The sequence below is a fragment of the Oncorhynchus clarkii genome, chromosome 7, assembly GCF_045791955.1.
Source record: "Oncorhynchus clarkii lewisi isolate Uvic-CL-2024 chromosome 7, UVic_Ocla_1.0, whole genome shotgun sequence".
NCBI classification, from domain to species: Eukaryota; Metazoa; Chordata; class Actinopteri; order Salmoniformes; family Salmonidae; genus Oncorhynchus; species Oncorhynchus clarkii.
In genome coordinates, this window is record NC_092153.1 from 31,671,850 (window position 1) to 31,685,779 (window position 13,930).

The 13,930-nt window shown below is 40.9% G+C and overlaps 1 protein-coding gene across 1 annotated transcript in view; it reads left to right on the forward strand.

The window, feature by feature from the left end:
* LOC139413194 (receptor-type tyrosine-protein phosphatase T-like) overlaps positions 1–13,930 on the forward strand; it is a 497,128-nt gene that overhangs the window by 374,646 nt on the left and 108,552 nt on the right. The window contains exons 19-20 of the mRNA XM_071160294.1: positions 2,581–2,658; positions 2,864–2,905. Of these exons, the coding sequence (XP_071016395.1) occupies positions 2,581–2,658; positions 2,864–2,905 (120 nt within the window). The remainder of the gene's footprint in view (positions 1–2,580; positions 2,659–2,863; positions 2,906–13,930) is intronic.

The window sequence follows — 13,930 nt, forward strand, 5'->3', positions numbered from 1 at the left end:
CAAGCCCTGTCACATCTGACAAGCGTCGGAGCCGGTGTAGTATGTTTTGATCTCAGTCCTGTATTGGCGCTTTGCCTGTTTGATGGTTTGTCGGTGGGAATAGCGGGATTTCTTATAAGCTTCCGGGTTAGAGTCTTGCTCCTTGAAAGCAACAGCTCTACCATTTAGCTCAGTGCGAATGTTGCATTTAATCCATGGCTTCTGGTTGGGGTATGTACGCACAGTCACTGTGGGGACGACGTCCTCGATGGACTTATTAATAAAGCCAGTGACTGTTGTGGTGTACTCCTCAAAGCCATCGGAAGAATCCCGGAACATATGCCAATCTGTGCTAGCAAAGCAATCCTGAAGTTTAGCATCTCCTTCGTCTGACCACTTTTTTATAGACCGGCCACTGGTGTTTCCTGCTTTAGTTTTTGCTTGTAAGCAGGAATCAGGAGGATATAATTATGGTCAGATTTGCCAAATGGAGGGCGTGGTAGAGCTTTCTATATCTCTTTGAGTGGAGTAAAGGTGGTCTAGAATTGTTTTCCTCTGGTTGCACGTTTAACATGCTGATTTCAGTTTCCCTGCATTAATGTCCCTGGCCACTAGGAACACCGCCTCTGGATGAGCGTTTTCCTGTTTGCTTATGGTGGTGTACAGCTCATTGAGCGTGGTTTTAGTGCCAGCATCGGTCTGTGGTGGTTTGTAGACAGCTACGAAAAATACAGATGAAAACTCTGTAGGTAGATAGTGTGGTCTACAGCTTATCTTGAGATACTCTACCTCAGGCGAGCAAAACCTTGAGACTTCCTTAGATATCGTGCACCAGCTGTTGTTCACAAATATGCATAGGCCTCCGCCCCATGTCTTACCAGATGCTGACATCATGCTGTTTAATCAGCTTCTTGATATGCTTCACCTGTCAGGTGGATGGATTATATTGGCAAAGGAGAAATGTTCACTAACAGGGATGTAAAGATATTTGTGCACAATATTGAGAGAAATAAGCTTTTTGTGCATATGGAACATTTCCGGGATGTTTTATTTCAGTTTATGAAACATGGGACCAACACTTCACATGCTGCGTTTATATTTCTGTCCAGTCTTTATAAAACGACGGTTGCTAACGTGTATGGCTGCATTTCAGATACACAAATGTACATTTGAATGTCGCAGTGATATGACTTAAGTCTATAGCTTTGAGCGAGCGAGAAAACATTATTTTACGATAGCGAGCCCTGATCCCAATGACTTGACTGACCCCTCACGGAGAGAAAGAGAACTGCTCCTTTTTAGACAATCACGAGGCTCATTTGAATTTCCTGATGTATCAGGAAAATTCTCCGCAACAAAAGAGTGATAAAGTTAAGTTTCCCTGCATGAATGTCCCTGGCCACTAGGAGTGCCGCCTCTGGATGAGCGTTTTCCTGTTTGCTTATGGTGGTGTACAGCTCATTGAGCGTGGTTTTAGCGCCAGCATCGGTCTGTGGTGGTTTGTAGACAGCTACAAAAAATACAGATGAAAACTCTGTAGGTAAGATCTGATATCTGTACATCTAAGTATGCAAAGCCTCCAACACAGAATGTTCTCCCTCTCATATCAGTATTCTTCATGTACAACATCTTATTCATTATTCCTCCCTATCATTATTTATGGAGTGTAATGTGGCCATCAGAATAGGATAGTACCAGGGGTGTTGGGCACTGGTTGTACCTAATGAGGCAGAGAAAAATGCCAACGCAGCATGGGGATCTAATATTTACAGGGACGCAGGTAAATAACCTTTTCTCTTATTGCATTCTCGTGAAACATCTTTTGCTGGTATCTCGTCTACATTGCTGCGAAAGCACTTTTCACGTGCAGTTAGTACTGTAAAGTTTAGCATCTTTGCTACATTAGCATACAGTATGCATAAATCCATGAGATTTTATCTTTGAGTAGAGGAGATACTGTTGCGCATTAGCATGTAAAGCACATCGTCAGAGTGAGATGAAGGAGCTAGTCTGTGGATAAATGGTTTGCATAGCAGTATGTAATATCACGTTGATTATTGTAAAAACTCCATGTGTCAGAATCCCATTTGTCCGCATTTCATGTTTGATATGCTTGTAATGTGAGTTGTTGAAGGTGAGAACTCATCTCTTTCACCATATGGTGCCGTTTTCGGAACCCATCAAGGTCTGCTCACTTGTGGTACATACATTTGCTCTTTCTCACTTCTCACTGCCTCCTTTGGGATAGTTGGTTAATGTACTGTAGACTCACCTTATTCTAGAGACTTACCTGCATGTCTGTCTAATTAACCTTTATTTAACCAGGAAAATACCCTTTGAGTTTCGAAACCTCTTTTGCGAGGTGGACATGGTCAGCAGGAAGTAGTCCGCGTGTAGATAGAAAGAGCACAATACAATACAATACATTAAAAACAATCCCAATAGTCAACAACATTTTCCCCTAGCAGAGCATTAAAATCAACAAGCGATACCCTCTCCTGCAGTAGAGAGAGTGCATTGTGTCTGGATATTGCATCCTGTTTGCTGTGTTGCTGTGTCTTCGAGGTCTTTAACATCTCCCCCTTGTGTTTCTTCCCTCAGCATCCCCCTCTCCCTGCTCCTTCTCTGTGCAAGGCAAAACCCTGCAAAGCAAATCCCTTTTGAATTCCTACTACTCAGGTACAGCCATACCACTCGGAAGACTCCTGCTTTGTAGTGTATCTACATAAGGCAATGCGATATTGCTCTTTCTGGTCTCTTCAAAGTAGAACATGTTGAGAAATCAAACTGTAGATTGTAACATTTTCTAGGGTGTACATTTGTGATGCTTGGAGTTCAATATTCACTGTGTCTTCTTCTTTTCCTGTGTCGTGACCGTCTGTAGTGTCGAAGGAGGCTGTTGCAGTCCCTGCAACAGCATCAATCGGTAAGAATCTTCTCTCCATCTATTCTTGCATCTTCTTCCATTATCTTGCTTTCACTTTTCATAGCTGTAGTTTAGATATCTGGTAATGGATTTAACATACAGAAATTCAATCCACACATTATTTTCACTCATATCACATTGAAGACCATTTGCCATGACCACTGAAATAAATCAAACCTAACAGCATGTTAACAAGATACTGCAACAATACATAACGTAGTATAACTACTTATGCAAAACAGACAGTGTCAGGCCATGGCCATGCTGCTGGCCCAGGGCAGGCTGACATAGGTCTAAAAGGAGATCTTCTGCCACTGCCCATAATTACACAGGAGTGTGATAAGATCAGATCTAGTGTGTTGCAGCCGGTTGAATACTAATGGACCGGATGTTGCCCCTTCAGTTTACAGACGGCCAGATTGAAATGTCAAATCCATTTCTGACTCTTTTTCACTCTCTCCCTTTCCCCTACACCTCTTTCTCGAGGCAGATTGACCACCTCTTTGCCAAGTAGATTTGCTGAATGCTGAAAATATGCTTTTTGGTGCTTTGGTAGAGAGGTAGATCCACTCTCAGCTGTTTCTCCACCGCCTCCTCCTCAATTCAACTGGCAGCATCTCTCTCCAATTCATTGGTTTATGTGCTCCAATTCTAGAAGGTTGTTGACGGTATCCCCACCTGTAATTGGACACCACCTGGTGCATGTTCTGCATACATTTCGTATACCCACGGTTCCACACAGTTGACCCGCAAAAAAAATCAGCTTGCGGGTGGAATGAAAACATTCTTTCAAACCGTGGGTTGGCTCGCGGTTCAAAACAATTATATTGTGGGTCGGAATTTTTTTAAATCAAAATAATATTTGTTTTACAAACCCAGGAGCTTGTTGTGTTGCATTGGGATGCAAATTCCATTCTGTGAGCAGTGAGGCAGACATATAGGCTACCAGCCACACACACAGTGGATTGTGGACCTGTCCATTAGTTGTGTGGTGCTGAAACATATGTTTAATCCCCCCACGTGAGAATACGTTGCCAAATGTACTTTCTCTGGCTAGCCTAGCTCACGCGAAAATGGCTAACGTAGGCCTAATCGGAAGAAAGGTTATGAAATACAACATCCTGGAAACAGGTGCGGTGTGAGTGAAATCCCTGGTTTGGTTTGGAAGGATTTTGGAGACATTGTGGACAAGGACAATAACACGGTAGATGGACAGACAGCCAGCAAAAAGTGAAAGCAGGTTTTTGTTTATGATAGGCTAATTCAGTTTATTATCAACTAAATATGTTAATTCAGCCTTTCGTTCATTTAGTCCATACGCAGGCCATACCAAGTTTAAAATGGTGCGCTGGTATACGTTTGAGTAGCCTAGACTATAGTCTACTAAATAAATGTATTTTTGCAGCCTATATTCGATTCTGGGAATTTTTGATTGAACTTTTAATTAAACTATTTGATTATCTTCACAGTATTGAATGTAAAGGTCTTGTTTTGTTATGTCAGCTATAGGTTTTCATTAGGTAAAAAGGCTAATTAGAAGGCCATTTTTTTCAGAGCGATTTGAGTTGTTAATGTGCCGTATCTCATTGTAAAAAAAAGTCATGGCATGGTTTCATTCTATACAAATGTTGAATAAACATGCAGACAAATTAATTCACGTAGGGAGGGGAATACTAGCCTACTGCTCTGGAGTCATAAAAATTAAATACATTTGTTATTTGGACAGTCACTGATCATCTCTCAGGAAAAGGGTTGAGGAGAAAAATCTGTCCTGATATCGGATATCAGGTGGTGCTCGGGAATTTATGTTGACGGTGTGGGGCGGGTGCGGCTCCAAATAATGGACCCGTGCAGGACTACTTTGTGGTATATCTTCTGTTTGGTCTAAGTCAGGTTTTTGTTGAGGACTTTTGTTTAACGGAGCAGATGTTTTGTTTTGTCTGCCTGCCCCGGGTACTGTAAGATACTGTAAACACACGGTTTGATCTCAAGGCTGTCTGTAAAATATACTTTCTACTGACCTGTGGATCAAAGGGAAGGAGTGGTGATCAGCTGGGTCCTGAAGGTTTTAGATGTTCAGTATTGTTATTCTTGCTTTAGAAGTATCCCTCAGAGCCTCAATCTCACAACTATGTATTTTAAACATTCAGTATTGTTACTCCCGCTTTAAAAGTAGTCCCCTGAGGCCCTCATTCTCAAAATATTGCATTGAATATTCTAAATGGTATCCCCTAAGACTCCTAGAGAGTCTTTGTTTACCCAATTCATATCCACCAAGTGGGACTACATGTACTTTGATTGTGATTTTAATGTATTCAAGTGTTTATATTAAAGTTATAACTGAAGTAAGGAACAGTGAAGGTCTGAGCCTACCATATATCCTCTTCTCGGTAACTGGTGGCAGTCAAAGTGTTCCTTCCTCAAGCACTGTTGTTGACAGAGAAAATCACAGTAATGGCCGACAGACCCCCTTCTTCACTGGACGGGGGATAGAAAGCCAGCTCTCAGCAAACAAAGCCAAGCCGGGGGGAAAATAACCTTGTCAAACATTACAGCAGGCAGGGTATGACAGGCAAGCAAGTCCAAAGTGAAGGCAACATTTATTGATTTCAGCAATACATTTACATACATCTGTAAATTACCCATAGTACAGTACATTCCATAATCATCTAGTTTCAGTCAATAATTTAGCTTTGCCTATTCATTTTAGTCTCACACTGTTCTGCGAATGCCAAGCAAAAAGGAAAATAAATAGGGATGAGAGGGAGAAGCAAGAGGTCTTACTGTGTAGGAAGGAGCTTCGAAAAATCCATACTCTCATGTAAAGCTTGGCTTAATTTAGCTCTCTTTGTATATCAGTCTTTGGGGTTTCGATGGCTCAGGTGTTTCTTTTGGGATGCAAATAGGCATCATTTTGTGAACATTACAATCCAAGGTTTCCTTAACTGTTTTGGAGAAAGCATGAGACCACAGCTGTTCAGTGTGCATGCTTGCATGCTTGCATGCTTAGCTAGTAGTAGTGGTGTGACCTTGAGTCAATTCACTGTATATTGATCATGGGCCAGTTTATAAAGTGGCACGTAATATTGTTTGCTGCCACTGCAGGCAGTCTATTAGATATGACTGATGATGCTGTACATTTCCATTTTTCCTCTGCTTCTCTATCTTTGACTTAGTCATAGGCATTTTAGTCGCTCTGCAAGTGGGCTGTGTCTTTAGATGTGACTTGTTATCAACACCAAGTCATCAATGTTTCACCAGAGACCAAAGAAGACAGACAGCGAGAAGGAGAGGCTGGAAAGAGTCTGTATCCAGTCAGCTGTGTTCTGTCTGTGAGCTGGGCTGTGGGGTGTCAGGCATTTCATTTTTTTATGAGCATGGCCTTATTTCTATTACAGCATATTGGATGACTGCCATTCATATTCCATTCACCTAGCTCAATGTAACATTGATAAGTTTAGGCTACTACATTATTTTGCACTATACCCATCATGAGGTTGCTTCAACGAGTCTACAAATGAACGCTTTTAACGTAGCTGCGCAGGTTGAGAGACAAATAGGAGTAATCAAGGTGACAGACAGTGACACATTCAACACCTTCTTGCACGGTCTTGCCTGCATCTAGCCGATCCGGGGTGCTTAAGCATTAGTCCAAACAGTTGCAAAGCATTCCATTTAGCAACTAAAGCAAAAGTTTCTATTGGACAAATTCAGGTAGTTCCTTCCCTATTTTGTTTCATTTGCTTCCGTTTAAGCATCATTTTGCAATAGAATCAGCAGAATGAATACACCCCTGATCACCTGCAGACACAGTTCACTTTCATAGCAGCCACACACAGCATCATCAGTTTGCTCGTTGCATAATTCCTTCTCACATCTACATGCTCTCTTCCTCTCACCTTCAGTGCACAACACAACAGCTGTTTGTGACCAGGCACAAATACCTCTCCAAGCCAGACTTTCATACCATGAGTGCTAACCGCTACACAGCCTACATCGTTGTTACCATATTAACGCTATAGTAAAAAAAATGGAACTAATGCATTAGTAAACCCACAATCCAGTCAATGTGTGCATCACGCAGTACAGTGTACAGAAAGCAGTTTAGCAGTTACACCGGCGTGCTCCGGTGTAAAAGATTAAAACCGAGCTTACCTTGACTTGGAAGAGTTGCCGTGTGGGAAAGCCTTAGCCAGCTAGCTAACATACATAGCATTCCTCTCTGTTTGTCAGGTTGTTGAGTAGGCAAAATTAGCTGCATTAGCTAAAAAAGTGAAAGGTAAACTAAAAAGGAAAGAAATACAAATAAATATAGCTAGCTCTCTGTCTTTCTCTCTCTCTCTCTCTCTCTCTCTCTCTCTCTCTCTACTGGATCTTCTTAATTCTTAAAGAAATTAATTTGTTTGAAACTTGATCAACTATTGTCTTTTTCTATCTGTGAGTCAACTACTCATCACGCTTTACACACTGCATTGCTGACTAGTGCATTTGGAAAGTATTCAGACCCGTTGACTTTTTTCACATTTTGTTACGTTACAGCCTTATTCTAAAATTAATTTAATTGTTTTTTCCTCTCATCAATATACAGGTACACACAATACCCCATAATGACAAAGCAAAAGCAGCTTTTTAGAAATGTTTGCAAATGTATACAAAAATAAATACAAATATATCACATTTACGTAAGTATTCAGAGCCTTTGTATTGAAACTCAAAATTGAGCTCAGGTGCATCCTGTTTCATTGATCATCCTTGAGTTATTTCTACAATTGATTGGAGTCCACTTGTGGTAAATTCAATTGATTGGACTCACCTGTCTATATAAGGTCCCACAGTTGACAGTGGATGTCAGAGCAAAAACCAAGCCATGAGGTCGAAGGAATTGTCCGTAGAGCTCTGAGACGGGATTGAAATGAAATCAATTTTAGAATAAGGCTGTAACGTAACAACATGTGGAAAAAGGGAAGGGGTCTGAATATTTTCTGAATGCATTCAGTACTAGATTAATTATGCGATCCTTTGATGTCAGTTCATGCTGCAAGAGCCCTGATTGGTTGGAGGACCTCCTCCGGAAGTTGTCATAGTTACTGTGGAAGCCTATAGAAGGGGTTAAGAACGATGAGCCTCCTATGTTTTGTATTGAAGTCAAAGAACCCAGAAGACAGAAAATAGCTGTCCTCTGGCTATACCATGGTGCTACCCTAGAAAGTGCTGTTGAGGCTACTGTAGTTAATATTTTTAGTATAGTTTTATTTAAAAATTATAACTTTTTTAATTTAATGGAATTAAATTAATGGAATGCACTGAGTAGGATGGTCCTCCCCTTCCTCCTCTGAGGAGGCTCAACTGCTGCTGAAGTGAGGGCATCAGTTTCACAGGCAGTGGAGAACTTTCATAGGGCTGGAAGGAAGATCCCACTTTGGGACTAGCCCAACTCTGCTGTTTATCCACCACCAGCAGCAGATCTAGCGTTAAGAATACTGTTACATTTGGGTGTGCTGAATGAAATCAATAGCTCATTGTGTATTAGCGTATACAAAATGGTATTGATATGATATCCAGCAGCAGAGTAGATTCCAGTAGACATGAGTTGGTTGAGAATGCATCTATCCACTACATCATTTACATTCTGTCATTCATATCTCTACATGCAGAACATGGCTATCATGTCTGTCAAAACCAGAGGAAGCTAAAGTTCTTCATATGCATTGGCTTATCAAAAATGCTATGTTTGAACATTTGTCAGCAAAAGACCTGTTCTTAGGGCCTCCCGGGTGGCGCAGTGGTTAAGGGCGCTGTACTGCAGCGCCAGCTGTGCCATCAGAGTCCCTGGGTTCGCGCCCAGGCTCTGTCGTAACCGGCCGCGACCGGGAGGTCCATGGGGCGACGCACAATTGGCCTAGCGTCGCCCGGGTTAGGGAGGGCTTGGGGTGTCCTTGTCTCATCGCGCACCAGCGACTCCTGTGGCGGGCTGGGCGCAGTGTGCGCTAACCAAGGTGGCCAGGTGCACGGTGTTTCCTCCGGCGCATTGGTGCGGCTGGCTTCCGGGTTGGATGCGTGCTGTGTTAAGAAGCAGTGCGGCTTGGTTGGGTTGTGTATTGGAGGACGCATGACTTTCAACCTTCGTCTCTCCCGAGCCCGTACGGGAGTTGTAGCGATGAGACAAGATAGTAGCTACTAGAACAATTGGATACCACGAAATTGGGGAGAAAAAGGGGTAAAATTAAAATAAAAAAAAAGACCTATTCTTGAGGATGGAACCTGGTTCATGTTAAAAGAAGGGTATTTTTGGTTCCTAGTAGGCTTTAGAGAATGATTAAATTCTACGGTTGGAATATCATTGCAAATTATTTAAAATCTTCTCCAGACATATTCTTTAGAATGGATGTACATTTTAGGTAATTTCAAACGGAATTATCTTGTCCCGACTCAAAGAGTTGTCCAATATATTTTGTTATGGATGGTAATTATTGCTAATGGTCTGGAGCAGCGTTGTTGCGATAATGTTGCATTGCCGATAATTGAGCTTAATGCGAATTCAACACTAACCATTAGTCTGCACCTCAGGGAAGAACTGCACACTAAAATTCTGAAATGAATTCAAAAGCAATGGCCTTTATCAGAACAACTTCTGCAAAACAGGATGTTCATTTTGAGACATTGTAATTTTATCTAAGCTCCCATAGTATCTCTGAGCATCATATTGTACTCAATGTATTTTTTGCTTGGAAATAATATTTCTCAGTATGGCGTGTTACGAGCCCTGCACCCTCATAACCTCAGCCAAGTTTTTCTGCCTTTCTTCACAACAGAGCAATATTCACAACAGAACAACCTGCTCTCTGTGAGATACCCGGCAAGTGGTACCGGAGCGCCAAGTCTAGGTCCAAGAGGCTCTTTAACAGCTTCTACTCTCAAGCCATAAGACTGAACAATTCATCAAATGGCCTTCATTACTATTTACATTGACCCCCACTCCCCTCTATTTTTACACTGCTGCTACTCGCTGCTTATTATCTATGCATAGTACTTTAATCCTTCGTACATGTACGAATTACCTTGACTAACCTGTACCTCTGCACATTGACTCAGTACCTGTACCCCCCCTGTATATAGCCTCATTATAGTTATTTTATTGTGTTACTTTTTATTACATTTTTACTTTAATTTATTTAGTAAAAACTCTATTTATTGAACTGCATTGTTGGTTAAGGGCTTGTACAGTAAGTAAGCATCTTATGGTAAGGTCTACCTGTTGTATTCGGGGGCATGTGACAAATACAATTTGATTTGAAGAAAGAACAGACATTTCCTGAAAGGTCATTGACTCTGTCTAACATGCCAATGTGTATGTGTGTAAGTCCTGTATTTCTCACTTACCCATGATCACATGGAGCCAGGATCAGTGCTCATGCATCTGTGAGCCATGATAATGAAGTCATGAAAAGTACATGTTCTCAAGCAACAAAAACTTCCCTCTGAGGTCAATAAATGAAATGATTAGCATGAAGATATTGTAATCTAAGTTACAGGCAAGAAGACACATTGTGAATACATTTCATGGTTGACTAAATGCATATTTGACCTTCAAACCCCAAGCATTAGCCGCTCGATATGTCAGTAGCTTTTGATAGGATTGAGTCTGTTTATTGGTAATATTTACAACATAATATCTCCTCAGGGCTGCCACTTTAAGATATGTTCTTGTTGTAGAGACAAAAACAAACTAATGATGAATTAGGTATGGTCTGAATAGGCTGTAGAGGGCGCACTTTGGGTAGGATTAAGTGGACCTCTACCATCTCCACTGTAAAGTCAGTACCTGCTCCCTGTCCTATGGCTAAGCTTCTCTCCTTACCCACCTCCATGTAAGCAGATGCTAAAGCTAAAACAACGTAACCACATTACATGCCGGTGTTTATCTCCATCTCCCATCAGTAATAATTATGGAGAAATGGAGCGATGGGAAATGGAGATGTGTGAGTAATGAGCAGAAATGTAAACACAGCCCAGATAGAACATTACCACGAAACAACATTAATTAGAGTGATGAGACTGTGCTCCGGTTGCCAATCAGAACATGCTCCATGGCTAAACGCACTGAGTATACAAAACATTGCTGTTTCCATGACATAGACTGGCCAGGTGAATCCAGGTGAAGGCTATGATCCCTTATCGATGTCACTTGTTAAATCCACTTCAATCAGTGTAGATGAAGGGGGGGAGACAGGTTAAACAAAGGTTGTTAAGCCTTGAAACAATTGAGACATGGATTGTGTATGTGTGCCATTCAGAGGGTGAATGGGTATAACAACATATTTAAGTGCCTTTGAATGGAGTATGGGTGCAAATGCCAGGCACAGGGGTTGGGGCCAGAACTGCAATGCTGCTAGGTTTTTCACACTCAACAGTTTCCCATGTGTATCAATAATGGTCCACCACCCAAATGACATCCAGTCAACTTGACACAACTGTGGGAAGTATTGGAGTCAACATGTGCCAGCATCCCTGTGAAACGCTTTCGACACCTTGTAGTGCCCATGCCCTGATGAATTGAGGCTGTTATGAGGGTAATAGGGAGTGCAACTCAATATTAGGAAGGTGTAATTAATGTTTTGTATATTCAGTGTATGTAGTTGCTTCAAGTTGTGTATTTACAGTATTTTATGTATTACATTGTCATCAACTACAATTTGAATGTAAGTCCATTATAGCCTAGTTTGTTAAATAGCCTGCCCTATATTTGCTAAATATGTTGAACATGTTTACAGTCCACATTATTCTAATTGCATTACTTTAATATTGAAATACTGTACATTGTTAAACGTAGGCTATAGCATTCACATTGATAAAGTGACTTCTGAAAGTATTCATTATCCTTGACTTATTACACATTGTGTTACAACCTGTTACACACAATACCCCCATAATGACAAAGTGAAAATATGTTTTTAGAAAATTCAAATACAGAATTATATAATTTACATAAGTATTCACACCCCTGAGTCAGTACTTTGTAGAAGCACCTTTGGCGGCGATTAGAGCTTTGAGTGGTCTTGGGTATGCATTGGGACACCAAATAAAATGTTTTTCTTAACTGACTTGCCTAGCTAAATAAAATGAAATCAAATTTTAAAAAATGTGTCTATCAGCTTTCCACATCTGGATTTGGGGATTTTCTCCCATTCTTTCTTTCAGATTTTCTCAAGCTCTGTTAAGTTAGATGAGGAGCGGCCGTGAACAGCAATCTTCAAGTCTTTCCACAATTTCCTTTGATCATCCTTGAGATGTCACTGAAACTTGATTGGAGTCCACCTGTGGTCAATTCAATTGTTTGGACATGATTTAGAAAGAAACACACCTGTCTCTTTAAGGTCCCACAAATGAGAGTGCATGTCAGAGCAGAAACTATACCCTGAAGTCCAAGTAATTGTTCTTAGATTTTCAAGATAACATTGTGATAAGGCATATATCTGGGGAAGGGTATAAAACCAATACTCCTAGATTGTTGAAAGTTTCAAAAAGCCCAGTGGTCTCCATCATTGGGAAATAGAAAAAATATGGAACTACTCGGATACTGCCTAGAGCTGGCCGTATGACCAAACTGAGCAAACGGGCAAGAAGGACCTTGGTCAGGGAGGTGACCAAGAACCCAATGACCGATCTGACAGAACTACAGAGTTCCTTGACTGAGATGTGAACCTGCCAGAAGGACAACAGTCTCTACAGTACTTCACCAATCTGGGCTTTATGAGAGAGTGGACAGAAGGAAGTCGCTCCTTAGAAAAAGGCACATGACAGTACGCCTGGATTCTGACTCTGAGCGCATAAGGCAAAATATTATGTGGTCTAATGAGACAAAAAAGTAACTCTTTGGACTGAATGCAAAGCGCTATGTCTGGAGAAAACAAGGCACAGCTCATCACACGTCCAAATCCATCCCTACAGTGAAGCATGGTTATGGCAGCATCATGCTGTGGGGACTGGAATATTAATAAGGATAAAGGGAACAATGAATGGGGCCAAATCAAATACAGGCAAATCCTTGATGAGAACCTGCTTCAGAGTGCACACGACCTTAGACTGGTGGCAAATATTTACGTTCCAACAGGACAATGACCCCAAGCATACAGCCAAAGCAACGCTGGAATGGCTTCAGAACAATAATGGGAAATTCTTTGAGTGTCTCAGCCAAAGCCCAGACTTGAATCCCATTGAAAATCACTGGAAACACTTACAGATTGCTGTTCATCGCCACCATCTAACTTAACAGAGCTTGAGAAACTCTACAAGGACGAATGGGAGAAAATCCCCAAATCCAGATGTGCAAAGCTGATACAGACATACCCAAGACAAAGGTGCATCTACAAAGTATTGACTAAGGGGTGTGAATACTAATGGAAATTAGATGTTTCCATATTTAATTTTCAATTAATTTGCTAACATTTATAAAAACAGGTTTCTTTGTATTGGGCTACTGTGTGTAGCTGGGTGAGAAAAACAATCTATGTAATACATTCTGAATTCAGTATGTAACACAACAAAATGTGGAATAGGTCAAGGGGTGACTACACTTTCTGAGGGTTCTGTGTAAGGGCTAGGCCTATACTGTAAATTGCAGTCTGGATGTGCCAAATGTAGTCCATAAGCAATATTAAATTCACTACGCTATTGATAAGGCTTAAAAATACTGTAGAATTCTAATAAAATTCTAATAAAAACAAAACAACTTATTTTAAATAGGCAATAAATACATTTACAGGCACCATAATTTCTCCATTTCGACTATGGAGGGTTTTACGAACATCCAAACTTTTCACAGGAGCTGGAAAAAAGATCCAGACAATGGAAGGTTATGTGACTGACCGTCTCAATTCACATTTGAAATTGTGTTTTTTACATTGGATAAAAGTAGAGACTGTAGTGTATGAAATGTTATAACATACTACAGTTGAGGAACAATGGGAAAGTAATTCTGCTTTGAAAGTTGGCCCTTGAATGTTTTGGTAAACCTATTGGCAAGCT